This window comes from Ostrinia nubilalis, chromosome 19 (assembly GCF_963855985.1).
Source record: "Ostrinia nubilalis chromosome 19, ilOstNubi1.1, whole genome shotgun sequence".
NCBI lineage: Eukaryota > Metazoa > Arthropoda > Insecta > Lepidoptera > Crambidae > Ostrinia > Ostrinia nubilalis.
Window position 1 is genome coordinate 2,817,334 of NC_087106.1, and position 27,608 is coordinate 2,844,941.

Sequence of the window (27,608 nt, forward strand, 5' to 3'; positions counted from 1 at the left end):
TTTTTGGTAGGTGTACAGGTTGTGGGCCTAGGCTCCATACATTTTGGGACAACTCCTTTGTACACAAATATATAGCGTCATAAAAAACGCTGTAGGTACTCTTAATAACTAACCCTTTGTAAAAAGAAAAACACTAATTTCTATTATTTATTGAATCAAGATATTTTCAGTACATTGCAAGAATCGAGGCTATAACAGGAAAGTTTCAGCAAGAAGGGGCTACGTGTCACATTTCAAATGAGAGCATTTAGCTGAATCAGAATCTGAATCATCATTTATTTGCTTTAAATATAGTACTTGACAAACGATGGATACAGATAATGGATCAGGTCTCACAAATTTGTCTTTTCAGATATGCATATCGAAAAATTAATTAATCATATCAGTGTTTTTTTTCCTCTTTTTAATCTATCTGCGATCAGCCATCAGCCATCAGCCATTAGCCATTATCGATGACAGTTAATGACAGTTCCAGCTCTGCACATCCCATTATTTGTCATCACGGTTCTTGTACAATAAGTTTTCAGATTGATGCTATTCGCTTTCTCCTGAGCCTGAATCGAGTTCTCAGACTTTAGAGTTCTCAGAATTTAGAAGGGATGCAGCAAATAGATTTCATGACGCTCTAGTCTTTGTTTGTAAGCTTTACAGGAATTTTCTACAACCTCTTTGATGTTTGGTATCACTTCAGTGGGCTTTGTAATCCAAGGTGCACAGCTCAAGATTTTTAATACTTTATTTTGAAAACGGTCGATGCCATAAGTCTACATGGATCTTAGGATGCATTTGTAAATAGTTTGTTCTCCAAGCTTCTTCTGCCCAGTATTTATTGCATATCACGAAGTTTTTTCTATGCATAACAAGGCAGGTAGGATGCAGTCTAGGATGGTACAAAATGCCTATGCACTCTCACCTTGAAAAGGCCCATTATCTGTTCATTTGTTCCCTTTTGTTCTTAATGTGTTCCTCCTTCTTAGGGCGAAGGTTAGATTTTAATGGTATTATATTAATATTAATTAATGATTTAACATGCTAATATCAATGATATTAATAGTAAAAATAAATATCTAGTACGAGACATATTTCACGCAGGGGTGACATCTCCTGGCCATCAGGAAGCCCCGATTTCACTCCAGCTAACTTCTTTTTGTGGGGTTACCTTAAGAGTTAAAATATACTCTATAATCCAACAACCATGCAGCAACTGAAGCTGAACATTCGTCATGAAATCGAATCTATTTCGAGGTAACTCTAACGAAAGCTTTTCAAAATTTTGATGTTAGATTGGAAGAAAAGTCCGTAAAGATGTTATGCCTTGGTATTTTATCATGATACTTATTCAATCGCGAGTGCAATTTGTAGGTAATAATTTCTTACAACGGTGATTAGAAATATATGGTAATTAGTACATGGAAATTATAAAACGATAGTTTTTCTTCAAAATTTCCAAAATCTGCAGGGTGTGCAAATACTGTTTTACTACAATGTACGGAGGCCAAAGTAATGTTTCTATTTAAACTAACAACGTGGATCTACCTTTATAAATCTAGTATAAAAATAAGGACATGGTAATTAGAAAAATTGAAAACCAAAGATACGGTAATTATACTCTTACGCAATTCATCGACGGTACGCCAACGCAATAGACATCCACTTGCTAACAGGTCAAGGCACTAACTAAGGGCTAGCGCCGCGTGCGGTAATGATGTGTCAAATACTATTAATTAGGCTAGTGTGACCACGAACAGAAAACGTAACGGTAATTAGGACGTTAGCTCGGACAAGCGGTTTTTTAATTATAATTATTTACAGAATGGTTCTATTGAATAGATATTTTGCCAAGCATAAGACAATTTTATAAACTCTTTAAAATGTTGAATGGAGTAAATCAAATCTATACGACATAAAAATTACAGCCAACTTTTAACATTAAGTCGGTGTGCGGACGCGTCACGGTAATTATAGAATAGAGGTTCATGAAATTAATTTAGCCACTTATACTTGAAATAGAGGCCTATGATTTTATGCAGAACTGGATAGGGTTGTTAAGTAACATATAAAAATACTTGCATGTCTCTAATTTGTCATTTTTAAGGATTTAACAGCCCGGACACGCAAAAACTAGCTAATCTGAGAATGGCCGATATCATTTTTTCGAAAACTTATCGATACATCTATGTGAACCGTACGAAACATACCCAGCACTAGTCACATTCGTTTGAGAGCTGTCATTCTAATCAAGCTATTTTGGATAGACTATAGTACTTATTATTATTCTGTGCTTGAAGCCACTAACTTTCGTGTGCTAGGCGAAAGCTGGATCTAACCACTGAGTTTCAGAGACGTCCCAAACAAAGTTTGGAAGTGTCTTACGCCGTCCAAACTAACTTGATTTAGATAATAATATTCAAGTGCAAAAACATAAATAATTATTTCGAATATGATCACTATATTGAATAATGAAAACATAATAATGTAAATACAATATTTAATAAAGTAGTTCAAATAGTAAATACAATGCAACTCACTACTTTTGTAGACAGCAATCAATAGTCCAAAGCACAGAACAGCGCCACTCCACGCTTGATCCAATGCGACTGCGGTTTGTGGGTAGTCAGCCCTATGGTCATGACGTAGTTGGTCGAGTGTCCCGTAGTGAACAGTGTTGTAAGTGGGACACTCGTACAGCCCTGATTAGAGCTGGTCTGCTTTGGTTTTCTTAATAGTCCAAAGCACAGAACAGCGCCACACCACGCTTGATCCAATGCGATTGCGGTTTGTGGGTAGTCAGCTCTATGGTCATGACGTAGTTGGTCGAGTGTCCCGTAGTGGACAGTGTTGTAAGTGGGACACTCGTACAGTCCCAATTAGAGCTTGTCTGATTTGGTTTCCTTAATAGTCCAAAGCACAGAACAGCGCCACACCACGCTTGATCCAATGCGACTGCGGTTTATGGGTAGTCAGCTATGGCCATGACGTAGTTGGTGGAGTGTCCCGTAGTGAATAGTGTTGTAAGTGGGACACTCGTGCAGTCCCGATTAGAGCTGGTCTACTTTGGTTTTCTTAATAGTCCAAAGCACAGAACAGCGCCACTCCACGCTTGATCCAATGCGACTGCGGTTTGTGGGTAGTCAGCTCTATGGCCATGACGTAGTTGGTCGAGTGTCCCGTAGTGGACAGTATTGTAAGTGGGACACTCGTACAGTCCCGATTGTAGCTTATCTGCTTTGGTTTCCTCAATAGTCCAAAGCGCAGAACAGCGCCACACCACGCTTGATCCAATGCGACTGCGGTTTGTGGGTAGTCAGCTCTATGGTCATGACGTAGTTGGTCGAGTGTCCCGTAGTGGACAGTATTGTAAGTGGGACACTCGTACAGTCGCGATTAGAGCTAGTCTGCTTTGGTTTCTTTAATAGTCCAAAGCACAGAACAGCGCCACACCACGCTTGATCCAATGAGATTGCGGTTTGTGGGTAGTCAGCTCTATGGTCATGACGTAGTTGGTTGAGTGTCCCGTAGTGGAGAGTGTCCCGGCTCGCAGTAAAGTCTTGTAAGTGGGACACTCGTAAAGTCCCGATTGAAGCTTGTGGTTCTGCTCCGGTTTCATGTAGATAATCGCCATTTCTGTGTGAAATTTTATAGTGTGAGCGAAATGAGCGTAGAACAAAACAACATTTATTTATTTTTTATTTCTTTAAATAAAATGTAGTTTTTATTGTAATCATACCAAGCGATATGCTTCCAAGTTTTATAAAATCGATGATCAAATAGGTTCAATAACGATTAACATTCCAATCGCTACCAAAACGGGATACTGGAGCTATCAAAATAAGCATCATAATTTCGGCAAATTAAAAGTGACCTTTGTCTACGATCTTTGTGCTGCGCAATGTGATTTTACAAACAAAGAGGCGTCATTATTATCATCATCAGGTCATTTAGTGGTCTCCATAGGAACACACACTTCCCTCTAATTTACCACACGTAAATGGAGGAGGGATAGCCATAGGTCTACACTTCTCACACTAATAAGGTGGGATTGGGAGACCTGGCGTTCGCATATATGTCCCTCAATCTTACGACATCCATGGGAAGAGACGGGGTGGTCCTAATCAATAAACAAGCGTTTAATTTATCCTACGATCCTGTTCTATATTACCTGTGTGCAGCTCCTTAGGACGGCTTTCTTCCAGCGACATGTCGCCCATGTTCCAACGCGCGCCTTCGAGGTACAGTCCACGCACGCAGCACCCGTCATCTGGCCTCTTGGCTGGAGCCCCCGGGAGCGCCTGTCAAACAGTTTCAACTATACTACTGGACATCTGTATCCATCTTCTGTACCACATTTAAAGCAAATAAATTATGATTCTGATTCTGACAACGGGACTATTGCCACCTCTCGTTCCCACCGCTACAACTTATGTGTAGCCAGGGTCTGACTGAACATTCGTACATTTATCATATGCATCATTTCAGCCACAGGACGTCCACTGCTGAACATAGGTCTCCTCCAATGATTTGCACATTGCCCGGTTGGTAGCGGCCTGCATCCAGCGCCTTCCTGCTACCTTTATGCGGTCTTCGGTCTACCTTGTGGGTGGATGTCACCCGCTGCATTTTTCGATACAATTATTATATCTAAGTAAAAAAAGTAAAAAAGTATTTATTACTAAAAGATGTCACATTGTACAAATTATTCTGACGGTCTCTGCACTAAGCAGGAAAGCTTGTATCGCTCTCGTACATTCATTTCAAACTAAGACGTCGACAATGAATCCTATCATCATGTCATCTATATCTATTGGCTCTGTGCACGATTACAGCGCCAACTAGCGTCTATAACTTTGTGGGCTCTGTCACATTGACATTTAGGTCGTTTAATTGTGAAAAAATATCAAAATGAAAAAATAACAAATATTTTCGACTAATAAATTGTTGTGATACCACGATTTGGGTGGAAAAAAGGTTTTGAAATCATTTTGGTCACTCAAATCAAATGAGGTAAGTCCGAAAAGTGTGTTTGATTTTGATTGTGTCAGGGTTTGTTTACTTCATTTATAGTTGTAGTTTTACAGTAAAACAAAAACAAAAAGCTACTTTATCGGTTTCATTATATTACAGTAAATATATTTAAATGTTCCTGTATCGCTAGTAATAAATTAAATATCGTTTTCAGATCGAAATGAGTATTGTTTTGAAGACCGGGTTTGTGAGTGTTACAATATCAAATTCCAACCACAAACCGTATTTAAAGGAAAGTTGTTGATATTGGCTGGACAAGTCCGAGATGTAGAATAATTAAGAACAAAACAAGGGCAGAGTTCAATAATTCACGCTCTCATCATAAGGCAAACATCTGTGCACAACAACTACTGTGACTCATTTTCAACCGACTTCAAAAAAGGAGGAGGTTCTCAATTCGACCCGTATGTTTTTTTTTTTTTCTATGTTTGTTACGCGATAACTCCGCCAATTATGAACCGATTTGAACAAATCTTTTTTCGGCGTATAGGTAATACCTCAAGGGTGGTCCCATTTAAATTTAATAATAGAAAAAACAACCCCCAAGGGTGGAAAATTGGGGATGAACTTTTTTATACGCAATATCTCCGCCGATTATAAATCAATTTGAACGATTATTTTTTTGTTGAATAGGTATTATCAAAAGGGTGGTTTCATGCGAATTTGAAGAAAATATTTCACCCCCAAGGGTGGAAAATTGGGGATGAACTTTTTTATACGCAATATTTTTAATTTTTAGTTTTTTTTGTGTTCACGCATTTGAAGTCGGTTTTATTTTTTTAAAAAGTTAATTATTGTACTACCACGTTGTATAGTCTAGTTATTTCCAAATTGTAAACGGCTATTAAACCAGCCCTATCGAAATACAGTCCACTCTTTTATTTAAGTACCCAGTAGGACCCTTTTCATGCGATTAATTAATGATATTAAAATGTATTATGTAGAATCGCTTTGCCATTGACAGATACATCTAATGACAGAGCTTACATTATTTCTACTTTTGACCACCATGAGCGCTGCGATAGATTATGTTACCCCCACCTAGTACTTCGCACCCAGCGAATAAAAGCGAAAGGTCACTGACTCACTCGCTCATCACGAACTCTGAAACTACAAGTGCTAGGAGTCTCAAATTTTGCATGGGGGTTCCTTTTAGAATCATTAGGAAGGGATTTTGCAAAATTAAACCCCTAAGGGGGAAAAATGGGATACACGCGTACGAATTAGAGGGCGGCCGCTAGTTAAATAAATAAATATAGGTTGGGTTTCACACTGACCTCAAATGCATACGAGATGGTATCGATAGCAATAACGTGCTTCCTGGCGTAGTTCTGAAGTGCACCAGTGAGGAACGCCTGCGGGAAGTAGAAACCCGATATCCAAAACACCTTGGGGATGCCCGCGTCCGCCCAGCCTTGCATGAACTGGACTCGTAGGCATAAGTCCTTCACCCATGCCGCTGGAAATACATCCTCATCATTACCATCTCCATGATCAGCGTGCTTTGCTTACCATGAGTTTACTTTAGGTATGCTTGCTAACGACTGCGTGAAAAAATTACATTAACGCCCGTATTCACAAACATTACTATGAGATCTCACAGTGTGAGTAGGACGTACAGGGTGACACACGAACCAATCACAGAGCTCTATTCACCGCTGTGCGTTCGATTTGCTGCTTCACTTAAGCAAACATCGTTTGTGAATACGGGCATCAGTCTGCAGTCTCCACTGTAGGAGGGGTCCAGCCCTGCATAAACTAGACCCGGAGACACAGGTCTTTTACCCATGCCGCTGGAAATACATCATCATCATTACCATCATCATAATTAGATCATTCAGTCTCCAGTCTTCACTGAAAACGACCCTCTCTAATTTACCAGTCGTCATCATCATCAAGTCATTTAGTGATCACTGCAGGAGGACTCTCTAATGTACCAGATGCAAATGAAAGATTTGGCTTGAGCTTGGCTTAAGCTAGCCAGACGAGTTGGAGAGACAGTTACGCTGGGTATATGCCAGTTGGTTATAGTCCATTCAGCGTAAGATGGTGATTATGACAGTTCTATTTAGTGAGGCGCTCCTTATAAAACTAATCGATATTTTTTAGAATCGAGAATATTTTCTATAGAAATCTAATCGCCTTTTATTTGTTTGATTTTTAATCTTGATCAAAATTATATCTATGAATTTGAACTATCTGGAAATGGAATAAACGTGAATATTCTTAGTGGTACAAAATAAATCACAAAGAATTAAATATATGCATTTTATTCAATAAAACATCAAAATAACAATAACAAACAATACGTGGAGAAATCGCATAAAACAAAACCGTCATCAAAGGCAAACGCACACGTACTGACTTAGCTTTGACCTGCCCGAGATAATAATCGTGATTCGATGGTAAGATGACTACCATGCCGATTACTGATTTATTGCGTTTGTTTATGTCCCATCCCTATGAGCAAAAGTTCCGACTAACGCAGAAGCAATTCATTTAATATTTTTTCACAATTTTTTCTAAATAATAAACTAATAAATAATTAGAAATTCTTGTTTAGGTTAATTGAGAAAGATTAGTGATTGATATTTTGGAAGGATGGAAACACACAAAAGTAATTGATTTTTACAACTCAATATTTTTATTCGTAGAAAGTTAGAATCATAAAACGAAACGTTTTATCTGTCTAAATCACCATCATAAGTTGAATGAACTATAATAAAGGATCACTCCACTTCAGCCAAGGGACGTCCACTGCAGAACACAAGTCTCCCTGAATGATTACCAGAGTACACGGCCCGGTACATCAGCCGAGGGTAGTGAAATCCCTTTTCCTTGACTAGACTCAGGAAAAAAACTGTAGTCTTCAACCGTATATTCACTGCATAAAGTTCAGATCAGTTGATGAGGCCATTTTCTTCCCTATAAGTAGCAGCGACTGTTTTGACTGACCTAGCGGCTTGAGCGAGGGGTACGCTTTGGAGCTCCACATCAGAGGCACGGCGTTACGCGCCAGGCTGCCGGACATGCTCTCTAGCGCTTCTGACATCACCACCAGACCCTTGAGGGCCTTCAGCAAGTCCCTACGAAGACATAAGTAGTCTTAGCAAATGTGGACAAAATAAAAACGCCTTGTAAGAAACTTTCTTGGCCAGTAGGCCTAATAGACTAAGAGCTAGTGAACGCCAGACCTACGTTATTTTATAAAAGCTGATTGACTGATTTTATGGTATAACGTAAGTCTAACTTTTACGGTGGCTTTTTCTGTATATTCAATAGACTGTAATTATACTAACGTTATACCATAAAATCTGATTTTTATGTATAATATTTGGGCAATAATTAGAAGTATTTTCCCCAACAGCCAGACAGTTTTGACAGTTCCAACTCCTTGCCAGACAGTTTTTTTAGGGTAGCTCCCAAAGCCACCATGACCCAAACTTCATAATTCACCAACATTATATCCTATACCTATTGGGAGCATACGCTGACAAACTTTCAGCTTTTATAAAATGACGTAGGTCTGGCGTTCACTAGCTCTTAGTCTATAAGATGCGCGCCGCAATAAGCGGTTATCACGCCATTTTATCGATTTTGCTCATACATTTTGACGTCGATAAAAGTTATCACGGCGCGCATCTTACTTACTGATCACGAGTTCTGTTCTCAAGTGGAATTAACTTATTGGGGTTTGATAAATGCTTACCTAAGAGAATTATTGATGACCGACAACAATCTGTTGTACCGAATAGCTTCTTGTATCAACACGGTGTTCAAAGACTCCTTGTAAGACACCGGGTACCTGCGAAAATCAGACAGAATAAGTCACTGTAACCAATCTAACTAAAATAGATAGAATTAGGAAAGTACAGAAGACGAATCAGCAAGCAAAACACTTTAACGTCTTCAATAGAATCGTCACATTATCAAATCATTTTAGTTTCCACTGCCCTGAGCACAACTCTCTCTAGCCTACACTTCCGACTTAGCCAGATGGCTTGGGGTTTGTGGAGGCTTGATGTTCACATATTTCTTCCTTAGTCACCTCTTACAACATCTACAGGAAGAGTGGGGGTAATACTGTTCTACTCTGGCACTCTGCAGAAACCACACGGCTAGGATATTATGTATGTATAGTATTCCTGCAGGATATTATAGGACACTCATCATCATCATCAACAGCCCTTTACAGTCCACTGCTGGACTATGAGCCTCCTCCACTATAGTGGAGAGTTTTGCCATAATCCCCACGCTTGGCAGGCGGGTTGGAGATCGCAGTTTTAAAGATTGATGTTTTTCAGAGAGCGCTGCTGCCCGTTCTCTGTTTGATGTGTCCCTAGGATAGGACACTCACGTGGTAGCAATGTACTTCTGATCCAGCATAGGGGGCATGATCTCCAAGATTTCTTTAGCCGCTCGTTCTGTCATTTCTTCAGCGCTAAGGCCACCGCCGCCGCTTACTTCCTTCGGCTGGAGGTTGCGGAGTATACCTGTATGACATTTTTAAATCATTTAATCCCTACTGTAGGAGCGAAACTGTAATATACTAAAAGTCTGCACAGTTACCAAACTTAAGAGGCAGTGGGATCGTAGAACTAATAGTCCAGTCATTTAAGCTTAAATTAGGTAAGAATCTCGGAATTAGAGATACCCAGCTGTAAGTCTGTAAATACTTGTATATTGACACCCTAAAAGTTGTCTCAAAACCTACATATGGTAGGGTGTAAGCAACTATTAAATTTTAAGGTCAACGGTCACAAAAATCGGTTTTTTGCGCTTTTTTTAGAAATATCTCATTTCCTATGGGTTTTTTGCTATTTGTATTTATTATCAATATTGTAGAATACTAAATTCTCTACAAATTTAGTTTAAAAAATGTTTTTATACGGTGAATCGTTTTCGAGATAGAGGGCGGAGAGCGCGCGGTCACTGCATCACTTCAGGTCAACTTAAGCGGTTTAGGTTTTTCATACAAAAGGATTTTCCCGCTAATTCCCGTGGGAATTTCGGTAATTACTTACACGTATTTACAGACTTACAGCTGGGTATCTCGAATTCCGAGGTGAACTTACTATAATGACTGGACTATAATGGCCGTTGGGGCAGAAAGGTTCTTATATGGCGACCACAAGGCGTAAAGAAACAGGCAGACCTCCTTACTCGGTAGATTGACGATCTAGTGAAGATCGCAGAAAGCACCTGGATGCGGGAAACAAAACTGGCCATTGTGGAAATCCTTGAGAGGGTTGTTTTTTCCAGAAATTGACGTCATTTGACTGGAACGATGATGACGACTACAAGTCCAGCGCATAACTGAGTTACTGCCTGAGGTATGGGAGCGGCACGGGAGGAGTGACATGTGATGTAACTGAGCATGCAAGTCTGAAGCACACCTGAAGTCTCGCTGACGTTTGTCGGCACAAAAATCTTACCTAAGTCTGTCGCCATAACAATATTGTTGTGTTCCGGCAGTTAGAGGTAAGATAGCCAGTTCCTCCGTGGTTGAGAATTCCGGGTGAAGCTTGCTTCCACCTTCGGCCTGATCGTCACTTACCATCAGGTGAGATACAGGCCAAGAGCTTCCTCGTTGTGGATAAAAAAAAATACCCTCCCGTGGTGCTTCCATTCCTCAGGCACACGGTACCACAACCACAAACCAAAGACCGCTACCAATCATTGGGGGAGGCTTATGTTCAGTAGTGGACGTCCTGTGGCTGAAATTACGATGATGATAATGATGAAGTAAGTCTTACCAAGGCAGGTATTTGTTTCGGACATGGCGTATCTGATGTTGGCGTTGCTGTGGAGCCCGAACAGCGACGGGTCGTCATTCAGCAGCAGCGTGCGAATATTGTGGTCCAAGGTGGACCGACGACCTCACAAAGGTGGCAGGCCAGAAGGCAAGTCGCTACCAATCGATCTATATGGCTTATATTCAGCAGTGGGCGTCCTGTGGCTAGATTAATGATGAAATAAGTCTCACCAACCGGTCATTGTGGAAATCATTGGGGGAGGCCTATGTTCAGCAGTGGACGTCCTATGGCTGAAATTACGATGATGATAATGATGAAGTAAGTCTTACCAAGGCATGTGTTTGTCTCTGACATGGCGTAGCTGATGTTTGCGTTGCTGTGGAGCCCGAACAGCGACGGGTCGTCATTCAGCAGCAGCGTGCGAATATTGTGGTCCAAGGTGGACCGACGACCTCACAAAGGTGGCAGGCCAGAAGGCAAGTCGCTACCAATCGATCTATATGGCTTATATTCAGCAGTGGGCGTCCTGTGGCTAGATTAATGATGAAATAAGTCTCACCAACCGGTCATTGTGGAAATCATTGGGGAAGGCCTATGTTCAGCAGTGGACGTCCTATGGCTGAAATTACGATGATGATAATGATGAAGTAAGTCTTACCAAGGCATGTGTTTGTCTCTGACATGGCGTAGCTGATGTTTGCGTTGCTGTGGAGCCCGAACAGCGACGGGTCGTCATTCAGCGGCAGCGTTCGGATGTATGTCGTGTACGCCTCGATGTTCGATGAGGGCGTTTGCTGAACAATAATGTATTAATTTATTTGGGTAGCTGACATTAAATCAAAAGGGATATTTTTAAAACACATAGTGCTGAGTTATGACCCTGAAAGCTGAATTACTTTCAGATTGTCAGTAAATATTAGATTTTTAGTAGCTTTGTAATCAATAAATTGAAATAGTTTTAGGCTACAAAGTCAATCGATTCGAGTTCACAAACTGAAGACGTAATCTCCCTTGCCATAAAAAATCTATGGGAGTCGCGTTTTAACAGTTCATAAAATGGATGTCAATGGCTGGTAGTGTCATTTAACCAATATATTTTATGAGCTGTCAAAACGCACCTCTTTATTATTGTGTTAAAATAAAATCCTACAGTGTCTCACGTGTCGAACATGGCTCTGTTTAGTATCACTGGGCCGTCGATTGCACACGTAGACAGCGCAACCGATTTTTGTTGCAAATTAGCACCTATTAGAACGATGTTAAGATGCCACAGTGTACCTTAATATACTGTCAGGGTCAAATAGTTCGTGACACCCAAAGTATCCAATAAGTTCGCAACACGTCTTTGTTACTATTGGAATAAGGTCGTGTTGCCAACTTTTTGGTCACTTTTGGGTGTCACTAACTATTTGACGCTGTCTGTACATATTAAAAATAGTCACCTGTTTGTAAGCTCCGCTCTCGTCAAACATATACCGGTCGGACAGCACCTGGGTGGAGTAGTAGTCGGCCAGCAGGCACAGCAGGCATCGTCGGTCCCAGTCGTCGGTCACGCGCCCGCCGTAGTTTATGTGCCCGGCGGTGTAAGTCAACATCTGGGAGGCAGACGGGTGATATAGCTGTTCAACTCATGTGTCACAAGAAGATGAGAGTGCAAGCTAAACTTGTCGGCCGTTTGGTGTAGTGGTTCGAAACGGACTACTATTCCGGAGGTAGCGGGTTCGATTCCCGCACAGTACAAACATTTGTGTGCATCAACATATTTGTTTGTATTGGACTGGGTGTTTTCTATGTATATTAAGTATGTGTTTACAAAAAAAAAGTATTTAAGTATGTTTATATCCGTTGTCTAGTAGGTACCCATAGTACAAGCTTTGCTTAGTTTGGGACTAGAAGCGCAGTGTAAAATGTCTAAGGATATTATTATTATTATTATATTACTTGTTAACTCACACGCAAACACATCCTAAGCCCGCAGAATTTAAGATAATATATGGCCTTCTAAAAATACTGCAAAACCCATACATAGATCACAGAAACTAAAGAGAGATGTGACAAGGGGGCGGGGCCGGTGTCGATGCAATATGCCCAAAAACAGAACACATTGCTCGTGACAGCAACGATGTCATAATGTAAACAGTTTACATTGCTTGCGTAATACTAAAGATTATTCGAACGTTGAGTACTGATACTGCAGTGGATAATGAGTAAATATTTTGATTACTTTGTGTGTGTGAATTTCTAATGCGACACTGAGTTTCAAACTCAGCGCATTAGTTGGCATCTCTCTATATTTGGGGATGTAATCGGGATCCCTTCGGAGAGTGTTGACGATCCAACTCCACTTGCAGCGGTCGATCGGAATCTCGTGGCAGCGTTCCAATAGCTCGTCGTTGGAGATTTTCTCGGGCCAGTATATGCCGAGAATTTAAGTGCTACTAGTCAGTAAAGCGCTACAACTATAGCGAATAGTCAAGAACTCACCCTTAACGGCACCTCGGTGTACTCCGTAAGGAACATATGAAGCTGTGAGATGCAGATGCGCAGATCACCGTCGGTAAACTCGTATGGGATGTTGAAACCGAGCGGCCCGAACTTGCGCCGCTCTAGCACCACGCCGTGGAATAAGCACAGCGAGAATAGCAGCCACTGGGCAGAACAATAAAACTCATTTATTTATGCAAGTGAGCTTTTAAAAAGCACTTTTACACGTTCCAATATTAACCCTACCACTGCTTCAGGACTATAAATGGGCCAGTGCTGACACCCAGTTCGTGACACGCAGAGTAGCCAAAAAGTTCACAAGACGTCTTTGTTACATTTGGAATAAGGTTTTTGGCCACTTTGGGTGTCACTCAGGAACTATTTGACGCTACTTCACCAGAGGCAAATGGAAGAAATGAGGGTTTTCCCGAATGAAAAATCCGCCAGATGGCAATACGTAGACGCGAGGTTCAAATGCTGCAGGATTGGTTATTTTTGACATGACATTAACAGATATGTCAAAATCCACCAATCACGCAGCAGTCAGACCCGACATCCACGTCCCGCCATCTAACGGACCTTTCATTCGCGAAAACCCTCATTGTTTAGGAACATGGTAATAACATAAAAGTTATCTTCTTTTTTGTTGGAATGTAACACGTCACTGGTGGAATGTGAGGTCACAAAGGTCGATTGAAAGATTCAGTGGTGCTACTGAGCTAAAATTTACATAAAACACAAAGCTACTAAAGTAGCAACTACAGTTCTACTTGCTATTTTCAATAACCAGATTTAGAACCTTGAAATTAGGAACTTTGCTATCCGAAGAGTTGAAGTAATCCGCGAAGTCAGGCACTTGGTTCATGTAGGCCTTCAGCAAGTTCGCCTTGATTCCTCTAGGTGGCTCCACTGTCATTTTGTAGCCTGTGTATTGTTAGTCATCGATTTATGACTTATGAAAGTTTGTGTAATGACTAAAGCCCGGTCTGTGAGCTCGCACACTCACTGCGGGCGCCCGTCGCACAGTCGCGACAGCAATATAATTACGCGCGAGCGATAAGGATGGGTAGCTTGGGGTCATTGGACGGGATTCTACGTGCTCACGGACCAGGCTTTAGAAGAATAAAAGTACGTACCATTTTGCAGCAATGCGACTGGGAAGTGTGGGGAAGGCATTGCGGTTAACCACAAACGGAAATCCTGTGGAAAATTACAGTTTCAGTAAAAAAAAAATTAAAATATGAAAAAATAATCTTAAAAATTAATATAAAATCTGAAATAATGAATACGATTAATTATTTCAGATCAACTGTTACGCTTGTTTGCTAGAATATTATGATGGTTATTTCAAAAAGTATCTAGGTAAGTATGCTTATTAATCTATGATTACCTTATGAACCAATTCCGGTTGGATATGCTCAACGTTTAATTCTAGCACCGGCATCCAAGATGGCGACAAGTGGCAGTTCTAAAAACAAAAAACACATCAGGTCATTTAGTCTCAATACATATTACATTCCTCACACTGTCCAGACGGGTTAGGACCTAACGTTCGCAATCAACAATCGTAAGTATTTGGTAGCTCAAGACACCACTGTGGGGCCACCACAAAAGTGTGGTGGCTTAGTGAGATGGGCCCTTGGTGCTATTTTAGTGGCAACTTTAAATAACCCTCCTTCAATTCACCATTAAATCTGACCTGGAAAAACACCTAGCATCTTCATCTTGTCAGCAAGCTTCAGCCGATCTGATCTAAAGCTAGAATGTGATACTCGTGTGTATTGGAGGGTACCTCAACTGGTATCAGCTTTGTTGCGCAACCAATTTGCTGCTGGCAACGACAAATGTAGCTAAGTATTTGGTACCTCTAGGCATTGCTGCGGTTGATCAGTGGCGTCACCATACTGACCTGATGAGATAGGGCCCTCAGTGTTATTATATTTGAAGCTTTAGGTAGAATAGTGCCCGTTGTATTCACGAGATGCTCTCGAAGCGCTTACCCATCTTCATCTTGTAGCAGCAGATCTGATCTACGCTAGAAGGTGATCGTGTGTACATGGACTGACCTGGAAGAACACCCAGTTGCCGAAGTCGCAGCCGACTCGCATCATGGCCTCGGCCAGCGGGCCCTGGCCCTGCCCGAGCGAGATGCTCTCGAAGCGCTTGCCCATCTTCATCTTGTCAGCAAACTTCAGCAGATCTGCACATTACAATCTCTATAATTTCCTATCTATAAATTCCACATTGCCGTTTCAGCTAAATGGCACTGCTAGACAAAGACCTCGCTCAATGCTTTCTACAATGACCGGTACCGCGCTGCTCGCATCCAGGTACTTGGCGCGATTATCACCTGATTGGCGGTCCACCTAGTGGGAAGCCTGCCCACGCTGCGTCTACATACGGGCCCGTCGTCTCCACTTGAGAATTTTATGTCCCAATGGCCATCAGCTCTACAAGCTTTGTGCCCCGCCTACTGCCACTTGATTTTAGCAATTCTGCAAGCTGTATCGGCCACTTTGATTTTCCGGCATTTCTCCTCATTTCTGATTCAATCTCGCAGAAAAACTCCGAGCTGCTATTGGAGTGTATTATACTTTATTGCCTTTGGGGTAACCTTTAGCTTTCTTATGAATAAATATGCGGTTCAACAACCTTCTGAAATCCTGAGCAACTTGTACAGTCGAAAGTACATCAGACTAAACATGTTTGTTGCAAAATAGCATCTATTACAACCGTACAAGATGCAACAGTGTTCAGTTTGATGTGCTGTCGTCTGTACACGTTGTACGGGACTATACCAACCTCTCGTTCCCACTGCTGCAACTCCTGTGTAGCCAGGATCTGCAGCTTGACCGCCAATAAAAACTCAATCAGTGAAGGTCAAGTTTGTCCCGGGGGAAAGTTAAACTGTCATTGGACCCGCAACAAAATTATCAGAAGAACATAGGAGTTTGAAGTTAAGGTTCGACTTCCCTTCAAGCCTGTATACAAGCTATATTAAACTCTCACCAGCAGCAGGGTCGGTGCCAGTGGACAGCACGAAGATGATAGGCGCTAGCGGGTCGGACTCCGCGTATAACGCCGCCAAGTCTGCCGGCTGTGGTTCAACGAAGCGCCCGCCTAGGCCCACCACCACGTAATCCTGAAAACAAGTCCGAACTAATAATACAAATGAGAAAGTAACTCCATATTCCGACTGTCACGGCTGCGTGTCTGCCGTGAACAACGTGGGATAAATAAATGATACACGTCGTATTTAGTAAATTCCGGTTTATTGGCGCAGCGTCAAAGTCAAAGTCAAAATTTCTTTATTTGTTTAGACTAATAAATAGTTCTTACAAATCGTCATTTTGCTCTTAAGGAGCCTCTACATGTCTCATAATCTTTTTACCCTACCAGCGCTTCGAGACCAACATTTGGCAAGTGCTGAGAAGATCCGATCCGATCAATGCGCCTGCGCCTCCACAACTGACTCATACATATCGGGAATAACACATACAATTACACATACATAGATAGGTGGTACATAATAATAGGTAATACGACCCCACACGACAAATTCGTGTGCGATTTTTCTTTGGGGAAACAGATAGTGGTGATGGTGGTGGAGAAGGTATTAAGACGTCAACGGATAGCGAGTGGTGTAGCAGGGAAGAATCATAATTTCATGTCATGTGTTACATGACATGAAATTCTGATTCTGATGAAACTGCTACGTGCTATGACGCAACCTCATCCTCGCCACCGCCTGTCCACCGCAAGACGGTCGCACACGAAGTTGTCGGACTATGGCATCTTTTTACGCTTAAACCCGCGACATCCTGCTCACTCTGCTCTTGAGTGAGCAAGATGTCGAGTTTGCCGCGCGAGTTGTTCGCTCAGTGTGGACGCACCATTATGGTGGTCTGGTTTGCGAATAGCCACATCACAAGGTACATTTCAACAACAATAACTCCACGTACCTGGAGACCTGGAACCAGCTTGTCAGGCCGCAAACACTTCAGCACGAGCAACTTCTGGAAAGCGTCCAGTTGAGTGTCCAATGGTTTCGGGAATGGGAGCCTGGAAACGATAAAAAAGGTTAATTTATATTTTCCAATATTGGTACTACATACATGGCACTGTAGTCTGGTCTGCGAGCACGTAGAATTTTGTCCAATGACCCCAAGCTACCCATGCTTATCGCTCGCGCGTAATTATGTTGCTGTCGCGCTCGCACACTCACTACGGGCGCCCGTCGCACAGTCGCGACAGCAATATAATTAGCAGCTCGCAGACCAGACTATAGCTGGTTTTGGAGGCTCACTTGTGCGGGTTCCAGGCGTCGTAGTAAGTCCGGAAGAACTTGATCTGGTTGGGGAAGTCTTCCAGCACGAACTGCTTCATGGTGGGGATGGAAGCTAGTTGCTGCATGTCCAGCCACATCCTCTCTGACACCCACTTTGGTTCGGGGTTCTCCAGCTCCTGTCAAGTCCAAAGTTAGAAGTGATTTGAAAATTATACATAACTTGTAAAAATCGAAGCGGGAATTGAACCCACAACCTTCCGCTTGCCGGGCGACTGCTCTTCCAACTGAGCTTCTTAGACACTGGATGATAATTAATGATTTAAGGGTAGGTATACCCAATATTGATGAAACAAACGCTGGCCGTAACAGCGTATTACACTTGAAAATTTCAACGGGTTCATTCAGTGTCTAAGTAGCGTACGTTCGTACCAGCGTAGCACGTAGAATTTCGTCCAATGACCCTAAGCTACCCATCCTTATCGCTCGCGCGTAATTATATTGCTGTCGCGACTGTGAAACGGGCGACCGCAGTGAGTGTGCGAGCGCGACAGTAACATAATTACGCGCGAGCGAGATGGGTAGCTTGGGGTCATTGGACAAAATTCTACGTGCTCGGAGACCGGGCTTTACTTTTGGTAATGACTTACACAAATGCAAAATACATCGTGTGTATCTCACCTCCTCAATCTTAGCCCCGTTCAGCAAGAAGTTGAACTCTATGAGCCTGATCGAGCCGCGGTCGAGCAGAATTCGCGCACAGAGCAGAAACGCGAACAACAGCTTGTGCCTCTCAAACAGACTGCGGCACACGTTCACGTATAGCAAGAAAGTGAAGTGCTCGATTATTATGTACACGCGTTCCATTATGTCCTCTGCAACAAAAATTCAATAATTAGTGGAACCTGAAAAGAGTGAGCTTCTTTTTATCTTTCAAAGTCAAAGTCAATGCTTTTCTTCAGTGCTGACAGAGTTAATGCAAATGAGTAGGTTATCTTCATAGAAACGCACCGAGCGCGGTTTTGAGAGCGCGTCGCCAATACGTATGCGGCGCGCACGCACACACTGACAAAATTCGGTGCAATCACGACTGGCTCCCCGATAATCCACGATAAATTTTGTCAGTGTGTGCGTGCGCGCCGCATACGTATTGGCGCGCTCACATACAAACCGCGCTCGGTGCGTTTCTATGAAGATACCCTACTCATTTGTATTTACTCTGGTGCTGAGGTCCTTTCCAATGCGCTTATACACGTCCAAAATATAGCTTGCCCTACCACCACTTTGGGACAACATTATGGGCTGGTGCTGAGAAGACTGACAACAACATTTTCTGCATAATCAGTTTTTAGTGGCCGATCGAATAGCTAGAGTGCCTTCATAGCTTCTTTTTCACATAAAAAAGGAGAGACTTGATTAGCAAAATCTTTTTTAAAAACAAGCTTTATTCTGAAATGCAGTTGTACTAAAACGAAAAAAATAATTGTATGCAAGGTTCAAAAAATTTCGAAAGCTTGTATCGCGCATGGAATTTATTCCTCTTTTATTGTTGGTATACCGTAAATAAAATAAAATAAAATAAAATACAATTATTTTTCTAGAATCTGGCATTGCCAATTTAGCTCAATCGGTCGAGGAGAACTAGTCTTAATTTCAGTTGCAAGATTTGTCCCACACATACTAACAAGTGAAGTCAATACATAAAAGCTTGTAAAAAAGTATATCAATGAGGGCTATCGTTTTTATACTCAACAGTTGGCACCCCTGGCGATTGACAGGACCTTACTTTACAGTGGCGCCATGTTGATGAGTGCAAATGCGATAGTCCTCCTACCACTTTCGCGCTCACTAGTTGGCGCCACTGTCTTCGCTACTAGCAAGTGACAGGACCTTACTCTACAGTGGCACCAACTGGTGAGCGCTAAAACGATAGCCCTCATTAACAAGGGCAACCACTATCTTATGACGAGAAATACAAAATTGTAACGCCAGTTTAGGTAGTTCATCGCTAGGAACGGATAAGGGAGAACCACAATTTGTAAGAGGTATAAAGCTAAAGGTCACTGATTGGCCGACTCACTCATCACGAAATCTCAGAAACTACAAGTGCTAGGAGTCTCAAATTTTGCATGGGGGTTTATTTTAGAACGTAGGTGCTCATTAGGATTTTTAACAATTCAACCACTAAGGGGGTTAATCGGGATCCACGCGTACGAAACCGCTAGTTATTGATAAAATTACAACTTGCCTACTGAGGCAACTCAAACATTTCTTACCATTAGGCTCGGTCTCAGCCATGCTGCGTATGAACAGTTTGACGAACCACTCGAGCGAGTACTGATACATGGGGTCGACGTTGGCCATGCCTGATAAACAGAAGAAGAGGATCTGCCCTCGATTGGCCACCGGCACGTAGTCTTCTCGCGCCACGTCTATTTCGATCGTGGTTCGCTCTATGTCTTCCACTTTAATCTGGAAGAAACAAAAATACGATATTTTAACTCAGTCAATACCCCGAGGTGTAGAAGCGGCACGCAAGGGTGTTTTTGTAGCGTCAAACGTCAGGTCACAAGAAACGTATTCCTAGACAATCATAGGAATCTTGAAATGAATACGTGTCCAATATTTTTATTACTTGTCTGACGGACAAAAAAAAATTTCACAAGTAGGTCAGGAGAACCCTACCTTAGGTTTTTCATATCATATCAAGCCCTTTTTCATAAGAATGAGCAACACTATAGACGGGCGAGCTTTCGCTATAGGATAGCCCTTGAAGGATGCCTCTGAAGATATAACCTTCAATATTACTCACCAGGATCTCAGCGCTTTTGATCTTTATGGCTTCCAGTGTGAGGATGAGCGGTACATCATCCACAGGCGATCCCTCGCTATTGGACAGCCCGTATAAGATATCAGCTTGCATCTCAGCCAGCTACGCCCCCATAGCTTATACCTCCAAGGTGGGAAGAATGTACACTTAATCCTCCGTTCACTACCAATGACTGAGTAATACCTGATGATAAAGGGTGGATGCGAGCGGCACAGGACCGGACTTTGTGGAAATCCTTAGGGGAGGCCTTTGTCCAGCAGTGGAAGTTTCGGCTGAAATGAACGAAAGGGTCACAACTCACCAGGATCTCAGCGCTCTTAATCTTGATAGCTTCCAGCGTGAGAATAAGCGGTACGTCATCCACAGGCGATCCCTCGCTATTGGACAGCCCGTATAAAATATCAGCTTGCATCTCAGCCAGCTGAGCTGACATCTGCGCGCGAGATACGATCAGCTGACCGCGTAGCTCTTCTAAGTCTGGACGCTCTTGTGCTACTACTATGGATAGCAGCTGTTCTGCTAGACCGCTGGAAGAAAAGAAGATATACAGTGTGAGTCACGTTAAAGTGTACATATGAAAATAGATGAAACTAGACCTATTTTTATCGACAAAAAAGAGGTCAAAAAATTTTTGATTTATTTTTTTTATTTTTTACAGAATTTTATTTCTTCCAATTACTTATTGTAAAGAAAACGTAATAACTTTTTAACTGAGCGGTATATCCTGATAAAATAAAACAGTAATAATGCTAAATAACAGGCGATACTAAAAAAATACATAAAATACACAAAAAGAGCCAACAAATAATAAAAAATTAAACTTTTTGAAAAAAATCTGCTTTTAAATTCGTGTTTTTTTGGTTATTTGATAAATTTCTCCAAAAAATGCCCTATAACCGGTGGTTTTTATTACTTTGTATTATTCTCTATCGTATTATCTTCGTCAAACCAAAAATCGCATGTCTCTATCCCTATCACAACGTTTGCAATGATCTCTTTTTTGTCGATAAAAATAGGTCTAGTTTCATCTATTTTCATATGTACACTTTAACGTGACTCACACTGTATTTATGTCACCACGTCATGCGCGCGGCTTTTAGTCAACAGCGAGAGGAAAAAGATTTCACAGAATTCGGTTACTCTTCTGATTTCTACCAAGTGGGAGGTCTACCTACACTCCGTTTTCTGGTTCGAGGTTGCCACTCGAGAATTTTTCTGCCACACAGTCACAAAACTTTAGAATGATGTAAACCCATTTTCGCAAAATATATGATTTGATTTGAAAAATTCCTGTGGGCTACGTCGATTACTTTTGTTCTCCTACGGTACTTTTAATTTGTAGTGGTCGCTGGAAGCACCTAGATACGGGTAACGCAGGACCGGTCATCATGGAAATTCGTAGAATTCTTTAGGCCTTTGTGGAACTCGGTTTAAATAGAATAGAATAGAACAGAACAGAACAGAACAGAACAGAACATAACAGAACAGAATAGAATAGATTTGAATTGAATTGAATAGAATAGAATAACGTTTATTTTGCTGCCAAATGTAAACGAAATGTTCGTACTGACCTGGGCACCAGCGCAAAGTTGACAATCTGCACTTTGACCATAGTTTCAGGAGTGTAACGGGTTTGGCATAAACAACACACTACTATAGTAAAGTAGCACCTATTAGAGCTAAATAAGCTAGTATTTCGCTTGATGCATGCCCGTACTGACCAAGGCACCAGCGCAAAGTTGATGATCTGCACTTTGGCCATAGTTTCAGGAGTGTAACGGGTTTGGCATAAACAACACACTACTATACAGGGTGTTAGGTAAATGGGTATATGAGCCGACACTAGCCCATGTTAACATGGTCATATAAATGGTATGGTGAAGTCAGAAATTTGATATCATCATTTTATTTATTTTTTTAATTTTCATACAAAATAAATTTTATAAAATCCGATTTGTATGAAAATTAAAATAATTAAAATGAAGATATCAATTTTCTGACTTCAACATACCATTTATATGACTATGTTAACATGGGCTAGTGTCGGCTCATATACCCATTTACCTAACACCCTGTATATGGTAAAGTAGCACCTATTAGAGCTAAATAAGCTAGTATTTAGCTTGATGCAAGCCCGTACTGACCTGGGCACCAGCGCAAAGTTGACGATCTGCACTTTGACGGAGGTTTCAGGGGTGTACTTCGGGTTGGGCAGCTTGGTGGTGATGTAGAGACGAAAGCCTGGCATGTAGGGGATGAGAGAGTCGCCCAGTTTGAGCACCATCTGGCCGGCTTGGCGGAAGTATTGCCGCTGCAAACAATATGTTACTTGCAAATATTTGGCCGATGGAAATTGAGATATAAGCCCTATTATTCAGGCAGTAAACATCTTAAGATAAAATAGTTTTTAAAACTTTGATACTTTTAAATAACATAAATCTTACTAGTCGATAAAACAAAGCAATTAATCGAGATTTTGTAACTAAACTGTGGGGGTGAAAATCAAGGTATTTGTTTTCATGATTTTTTTTATAACAATGTTGACAATACAGATCGGAACGCAAAAGCGAGCAGCGCTTGCAAACCACTTACAACCCTGGTGAGTTAACTGCGCACCTCAATGTGACGTCACGGCCGCCTGGTACGTAGTTAACTCGACCAGGTTGTAGGTACTACGCAACGACACGCGCTTCAACGACTGCCCTGAAAGACACACACCGCACCAAATCATCGAAATAATATTTTGACGCTTTGTGCCGTGCTCTCAATACTTTTAAGGTTTTAAGATTACCTTCAAGACCGGGTCCAATGCGGGGTCCAACTCTTGCCCGACATTCTCCAAAAGAATGGGTTTCCCGAAGCGCAGCGCAGACTCGAAGTTCCGAAGCAGGTCGCGGTCATTCGGCTTGCAAACCACTAGGCCTTCGATTTTGCCCTAGGATAAAAAGTGCCTTGTAAATACAAAAGTTTTGCGTATCAGTCTACGTAAACTGTGATGAAAACTGTGGCGGGCGACTAAGGGAGTGTTTTTGAGTTATTGTCAAAAGGTCAATATGCCACAAAGTCGATCCGTCACATAAAAATCACGCGTATTTTCGATAATATTTTTCGTGACAAATTGACGGCTACTTTTCACGTTTATAACGAATTCTTTTATTGTAAAAAACTTACCAAAGTGTGACGGATTTAATTTATGGCAAATGTAAATAATCCAAAGAATTTTAGTATTTTTTACCACTTGCTCGCGCGTTTATAGCGATACACACGAAAGTCAAATGTAGCCTGTAGACCTTTTTAGGAAAAAAGCTAGCCATAGAATGGCGTTTTTGAAACGTGATGTGTACACAGACAATTATTTTATTTTTGAGAGTCAACAAACCATAGCTCGGATCCATTTGTTAGCCTGCGTCTGCGGGTCGATGATGAGCGGCCCGCGCCGCGAGTTAGACATCAGTACCGCAGACTCGACTGACAGCGGGTCTCGCGGCATCTGACACTTCTATTGGAGCTGATGATGATGATGAACCAACCATAGCACGAATCCACTTGTTAGCCGCCGGGAGTTAGACATCAGTACCGCAGACTCGACTGACAGCGGGTCTCGCGGCATCTTCCACTTCTATTGGAGCTGATGATGATGATGAACCAACCATAGCGCGGATCCACTTGTTGGCCTGCGTTTGCGGGTCGATGATGAGCGGCCAACGCCGGGAGTTAGACATCAGTACTGCAGACTCGACTGACAGCGGGTCTCGCGGCATCTGACACTTCTATTGGAGCTGATGATGATGATGAACCAACCATAGCGCGGATCGACTTGTTGACCTGCGTCTGGGGATCAATGATAAGCGGCCAGCGCCGGGAGTTGGACATCAGCACCGCAGACTCGACTGACAGCGGGTCTCGCGGCATCTGACACTTCTATTGGAGCTGATGATGATAATCAACCAACCATAGCGCGGATCCACTTGTTGGCCTGCGTTTGCGGGTCGATGATGAGCGGCCAGCGCCGGGAGTTAGACATCACCACTGCAGACTCGACTGACAGCGGGTCTCGCGGCATCTGACACTTCTATTGGAGCTGATGATGATGATGAACCAACCATAGCGCGGATCCACTTGTTGGCCTGCGTTTGCGGGTCGATGATGAGCGGCCAGCGCCGGGAGTTAGACATCAGTACTGCAGACTCGACTGACAGCGGATCTCGCGGCAGTCCGTACATCTGCCACGTTCTATATGAAACAATAAAATTATAGTAATCAGCATCATTTCAACCATATGACGTCCACTGCTAGGCTCAAGGTCACCCAAAGGGCGATGGAGCGTGCTATCCTCGGAGTTTCCTTGTGTGATCGAATCAGAAATGAGGAGATCCACAGGAGAACCAAAGTGACTGACATAGCCCGCAGAATCGCTAAAATCAAGTGGCAGTGGGCGGGGCACATAGCTCGTAGAGGCCGCTGGAGCAGGAAAGTTCTTGAGGTGGCGACCACGAGCCGAAAGACGTAGCGTGGGTAGGCCTCCTACTAAGTGGACCGACGATCTGGTGAAGGTCGCGGGAAGTGCCTAAATGCGGGAAGCGCAGAACCGGTCGTTGTAGAAAGAAATCCTTAGGTGTGGCCTTTGTCCAGCAGTGGACGCCATTCAGCTGAATCGAACGATCGAATCAGTTTCATTTCAGCAACAAGACGTTCACTGCTGAACAAAGGACTCCTTCAATGACTTCCAGATTGGCCAGTTGGAAGCGGCCCGCATCCAGCGCTTTCGTATAACCTTTCATATGAAATAGTAAATTAATATTTTTCTTCCTTAGACTAAGCGCAAACCACCGACTTTTAGTAGGCCGATTGTTGGGTCGGGCTGTTAATCAGTATGGAGATGTATGAAAGTGCGCACATTAGAATCGGGCCAAACTATGGGCCGACTAAAAGTATGTAGTCTGCGGGGTCTTAGTTTTAATAAAGAGGTGGCATGATAATATCAAATCTCCCCACGTTTTTGTATAAGTTGTATACAAATATTATATGGCAATCATTGAGTTTGTACGGAACAGACTTACCTGATTTGCACAGGATCCCCAAGAATCGAAAGTGGAGTGGCGCCATCTGTGTGAGGGACTGCCACTTCCTACGAACATAATAATAATAAATATTTTAATATTAAAATATTATGGATGAGACCTTGGAGAAATTGGGTAACATTTTGGAGCAAAATGAGACTTGAAGAGGGTGAAATAGAGAATTAAATATTAATAACATACCTCCATGTGCTTCATCCATTCATGAAGTAACTCTCTTCTGAACTCGTCAGTGAATGGTGTTATGTAGCCGACAGCGCCTGTAGTACGTTAAAAGATTTAATAAATGATCACGTGGAATATCAGTAAGAACATAATGTCTATTTACTTTTCGCCCTTACTAGTGGAGGGTAGAGATAGGAATTGATTTATTTTTAAAAAGATAAAGATTGTATAATGAGTGCAGACGAATAAATTAAAGATTGGTTTCACATCTATGTACCTGAAAGACATAGGAGCCTCACTCGATGAACCGAAGTGAACGACGTCTTTCGATTTAAAAGGAAGGAAGTTACTCACAGGCGCTGATCAGAATATCCCCGATCAAGCTGACGATGTCCACATCCAGTTTCTTGATCGTGCTTATCCAGCGCACTCGCTCGCTCGACAACCCGTTGAGTAATCTGACCACAAACATATCCCTTTTACATTTTAAACACCACAATGGTCTAGTAATCTTCCTTATGCGCATAAGTTTAGCTTAGCTCGCATAACTGAGCAGTTTCTTAAAGTGTTAGTATAGTTTGCAGTTTACTCACAACTATGAAAAACTGCGTCAGCTATGCGAGCTAAGCTAAACTAGCTTAGCTTAGCTCTTGGTCTGGTAACCCACTACGGCAAGCCGAGGGTCCTGATGTATCAGCAGAGCATGCGAGGAGAATCCCACATAACCTGGTATGCGCAAAGAATTTACCGACCTTGAAAAGAGCTCTTGGTCTGCAACCCGCGTAAAGCCGAACGTCCACCGTCGGCTAAACTAAGTTAGTTTAGCTTAGCCCGCATAGTTGAGCCAGTTTTTCATACATGTGCGTCCACCGCAAACTATGCCAGCTAAGCTACGTGAAATGCCCCAGCTAAGTGAAACTAACTTAGCTCGGTTAACTCGACGTTCTAGCACAAACTGACCATCATTAACGTAGTTTTAGCTTATTTATTGGTTGACGGACAACGTAGTTCTAGTTTAGCTTAGCTTACTTCACTGAGTTTAGTTTTCATTTAGTTTAGCCGGCCGTAGACGGTTGCAGTAATTCGCTCTAGTTAGGTGGGTTGGGGAACTTTAACAAACCGTCGCCAAATCATGGTTGATAGTAGCTATATGTTGGGCTAGCTAGACCCATGTCCAGAAACCCACCGGTTGGCGCGGTCCATCCTGGCCAGGCACTGGTTAATGTCTTCCTCCATCTTACGCTTTTCTTCTTCCTTCTCCTGTAAGTACGCGTTCAGCTTGGCTATGCCTTCGAGCAATGCTTGCATCTTCGCTTTGGCGTTGGCCAGCATTGCTGTTGGGAAACGAGAGAACTATGGAAATAGACGCAGAAACGGATAAAGAGATTAAGGGCCTACGCTAAAACTTTCTCGGGTGCCCTCTTATGATGCACGCCCCTTACCGCGCGTGTGGAGACCCGTCACACTGTGCTGCTCATAATACGTTTCGATACATCATCATCTCTAGAGTTGATAATATGCGAGATCTCGGCGTTGTATTTGACTCCCAAACTTCTATTTGAGAACCACATTGACTCGGTTGTTGCTAGGGCCAGTAAGGCGCTGGGTTTTGTTCTGCGGATGTCCTCTGAGTTTACCGACATAAAGACTGTGAAAATGCTTTATTGTGCCTTCGTGCGCAGTCATTTAGAGTATGCTTCGCAGGTGTGGAACCCAGCCTATGAAACATACGTAACAAGGTTGGAGTCTATACAAAGACGATTTTTACGGCATCTGCAATACAAATGCCGCGTCTTTATAGAAGACTACACACAGCGGTGCAGGCGCTTCCACTTTTTGCCATTGTATATGCGAAGAGACTTAAACGACATCGCATTCCTACTAAAAATATTTCAAAATCATGTGGACTCCTCAGAGCTTTTAAGTCGTTTTCATATTAATACCCCCAGTTACACGACACTTTAAAATACTGCAGGCACCCTTGACTC

General features: G+C 42.3%; 1 protein-coding gene across 1 annotated transcript in view; it reads right to left on the reverse strand.

The window, feature by feature from the left end:
- Positions 1-3,409: 3,409 nt before the first annotated feature.
- The window catches only part of LOC135081335 (dynein axonemal heavy chain 1-like), a 111,585-nt gene continuing 87,386 nt past the window's right edge, over positions 3,410-27,608 (reverse strand). The window contains exons 64-89 of the mRNA XM_063976053.1: positions 26,807-26,954; positions 25,975-26,078; positions 25,639-25,715; positions 25,438-25,505; positions 24,481-24,610; positions 23,169-23,312; positions 22,522-22,688; positions 20,679-20,904; positions 19,824-20,019; positions 18,229-18,422; positions 17,569-17,726; positions 17,225-17,324; positions 16,272-16,404; positions 15,329-15,462; positions 14,653-14,730; positions 14,399-14,462; positions 14,062-14,186; positions 13,263-13,427; positions 12,221-12,373; positions 11,437-11,572; positions 9,380-9,515; positions 8,732-8,827; positions 7,978-8,108; positions 6,300-6,481; positions 4,160-4,289; positions 3,410-3,624 (exon numbers count right to left, since the gene is read on the reverse strand). Of these exons, the coding sequence (XP_063832123.1) occupies positions 3,410-3,624; positions 4,160-4,289; positions 6,300-6,481; positions 7,978-8,108; positions 8,732-8,827; positions 9,380-9,515; positions 11,437-11,572; positions 12,221-12,373; positions 13,263-13,427; positions 14,062-14,186; positions 14,399-14,462; positions 14,653-14,730; positions 15,329-15,462; positions 16,272-16,404; positions 17,225-17,324; positions 17,569-17,726; positions 18,229-18,422; positions 19,824-20,019; positions 20,679-20,904; positions 22,522-22,688; positions 23,169-23,312; positions 24,481-24,610; positions 25,438-25,505; positions 25,639-25,715; positions 25,975-26,078; positions 26,807-26,954 (3,590 nt within the window). The remainder of the gene's footprint in view (positions 3,625-4,159; positions 4,290-6,299; positions 6,482-7,977; positions 8,109-8,731; positions 8,828-9,379; positions 9,516-11,436; positions 11,573-12,220; positions 12,374-13,262; positions 13,428-14,061; positions 14,187-14,398; positions 14,463-14,652; positions 14,731-15,328; positions 15,463-16,271; positions 16,405-17,224; positions 17,325-17,568; positions 17,727-18,228; positions 18,423-19,823; positions 20,020-20,678; positions 20,905-22,521; positions 22,689-23,168; positions 23,313-24,480; positions 24,611-25,437; positions 25,506-25,638; positions 25,716-25,974; positions 26,079-26,806; positions 26,955-27,608) is intronic.